This window comes from Rhincodon typus, chromosome 21, assembly GCF_021869965.1.
Source record: "Rhincodon typus isolate 14 chromosome 21, sRhiTyp1.1, whole genome shotgun sequence".
Lineage (NCBI taxonomy): Eukaryota > Metazoa > Chordata > Chondrichthyes > Orectolobiformes > Rhincodontidae > Rhincodon > Rhincodon typus.
In genome coordinates this window covers 849,633-852,305 of record NC_063352.1, presented here as the reverse complement: position 1 = coordinate 852,305, position 2,673 = coordinate 849,633, and the positions used below count along the sequence as shown (strand labels likewise).

The following is a 2,673-nucleotide window of genomic DNA, read 5'->3' as shown; positions in this document are numbered from 1 at the left end:
ATCCAAAAACAGTGCATCAATTGTCACAAGGGGTGGCACAGTGGCTCCGTGGTTAACACTGCTGCCTCACAGTGCCAGGGACCCGGGTTTGATTCCAGTCTTCGGTGACTGTGTGGAGTTTGCACGTTTTGACCACTACTGCATGGGTTTCTTCTGGGTACTCTGGTTTCCTCCCACAGTCCAAAGATGTGCAGGTTTGGTGGTTTGGCCATGGGAAATTGCTTTGTAGTGTCCAGGGATGTGCAGGTTATGTGGGTTAGCCATGGGAATTGCAGGGTTACAGTGATAGGGTAGGGGGATCAGTTTGGGTGGGATGCTTTTTGGAGGGTTGGTGTGAATGGGCTGAATGTCCTGCTTCCACACTGTAGGGATTCTATGATTCTAAGTTGGCTGGTTCACCAGCACCTTCACCAGTGCAGTTATTGATGGGCAGTAAACTCACATCCCATGAACAAAAGAAAAAACCCAGCTGAACCTCCATACCACCTCTTTTGCCTCCTCCACTGTCTCTGAATTATCAGGCTGCTTGTCTGGCATCCTGTGCTGAATGAGTAGAAATTTCCTCCAGTTAAATATTGGTAAGACGATAGCCAATATGTTCAGTCCCTGATAAAACTTCAGTTCTTTAGCTAGCAACTGGCTCTAGGGAGAGGCTGAATAGACTAGGGCTATTTTCCCTGGAGCATCGGAGGCTGAGAGGTGATCTTATAGAGGTTTATAAAATCATGAGGGGCATGGATAGGATGAATAGCCAAGGTCTTTTCCCCAGGATAGCGGAGACCAAAACTAGAGGACAAAGATTTAAGGTGAGATGGGCAAGATTTATAAAAGCGAATGGGGTAACTTTTTCACGTAGAGGGTGATGTGTGTATGGAATGAGTTGCCAGAGGAAGTAATGGGGACTGGTACAATTACAACATTTAACAGGCATCTGAATGGGTATATGAATAGGAAGGGCTTAGAGGCGTATGAGCCAAATGCTGGGACTAGATTATTTCAGGATATCTGGTTGGCATAGATGAGTCGGGCCTGTTTCCGTGCTGTACAGCTCTATGATTCTGCAACTTTGCTTATCTGAGGCTAAATCAGATTGTTCACAACGTGTGTCATTTCTGAACTGAGATGACATCTGACCACATGTCCATGCCCTTTCTAAGACAATCTATTTCCACCTACATACAATGACACAGTTCTTGCTGCATGAAAACCTCTGCCAAGCCTTTGTTACCTCTAGATATGACTCTCAATTCTACCTTCCCACATTCTATATTCAGTTTGTATTTTTTTCCTCTTTATTCATTAATGGGGTGAGGGCATCGCTGGCCAGGCAGCATTTATTGCCCAACCCTAACTGCCCAGAGGGCAGTTAAGAGTCAACCACATTGCTGTGGGTCTGGAGTCACATGTAGGCCAGACCAGGTAAGGATGACAGTTTCCTTCCCTAAAGGACATTAGTGAACCAGATGGGTTTTTCTGACAATTGACAATGGATTCATGGTCATCATTAGATTCTTAATTCCAGATATTTATTGAACTCAAATTCTATCATCTGCCATGGTGGGATTCAAGACTACGTCCCCAGAACATTATCTGGGTCTCTGGATTAACAGTCCAGCAATAATACCACTAGGCCACTGCCATTGTTGATGACATCAAAAACTCTGTCACTACCTTTCCATAAAGGGCCTCATCATAAAATCTTGCAGAGTTACAAACCAAAATAATTTAAAAACTGCAGGCATTTGGAGGAAATGGACAAGTGGGGGAAATGTGTGATTACAAGGCACATCTTTCTGTGTTGGTTTATGGAAAAACTGAGAAATGGAGGTGTGCTACCAGATAAATAAAAAGATCAATATTGACTAATTAGCATCATTTTACAATTTAATGTGTTCCTTTATTCCATTTTTTTATAGTCTCTTCGACGTTTTCGGGAGAATATGTTTATATATTTCCAGTCAGTTCATCCTTGGAAAAGATCCCTGAAAATCATTGGTGGGAAATTTGGAACAAGTGTTCTGTCCTATTTCACATTCCTCAAATGGCTGCTTATGTTCAACCTGTTCTCCTTCTTGATAAACTTCAGCTTCATCACCATCCCACAATTCTTTGATATGGGCACTAACAATGTCACTTTCACAGGGATGGAGCTGCTCACTGGTTCAGTAAGTATCATTAATGTAAAAACTGTTTTTATTTTTGTGCTTTGTTAAACTGTAGACAGAAGTAAGAAAGAACTGTTTTAAAACAAGTGTTTGATTGGACTTCTGCATGTTTTGAAAAGCAAGTAACCTGATAATTATGGCAAGCATCATGTTAACAGCTGCTTGAACAGGCGGAAATTGAAGTGGCTGCAGATAAACTGGAGCTGTGAGGCTCTGGGTACAGCTGGATCTATGGATTAGTAACCAGGTATCAATGACAAAACCTGTTGTCTGCCAATAAACGTGTGATTGGTTATTAGCTAGCTGAACAGCTTGGGGTTGGGAGCAAGGTCCAGGGAGAAATTTTTTGGAACAGGAACTGTTTCTCTGATCTCTGCAGTCAAATAATTTTAAACAACTGAACAGAATAAGATTAATCTCAGCAAACTGTGAATAGGGACCACTCAACTGCCTTCCCACATTTTGTGTGTGTTTGTGTGTGTGTGTGTGTGTGTGTGTGTGTGTGTGT

At 42.4% G+C, this 2,673-nt stretch overlaps 1 protein-coding gene across 1 annotated transcript in view; it reads left to right on the top strand.

The window, feature by feature from the left end:
* The first annotated feature begins 1,821 nt into the window (after positions 1-1,821).
* Positions 1,822-2,673, top strand: part of LOC109920661 (transmembrane channel-like protein 5) — a 63,693-nt gene continuing 62,841 nt past the window's right edge. Inside the window, exons 1-2 of the mRNA XM_048609657.1 lie at positions 1,822-1,827; positions 1,917-2,165. Of these exons, the coding sequence (XP_048465614.1) occupies positions 1,822-1,827; positions 1,917-2,165 (255 nt within the window). The remainder of the gene's footprint in view (positions 1,828-1,916; positions 2,166-2,673) is intronic.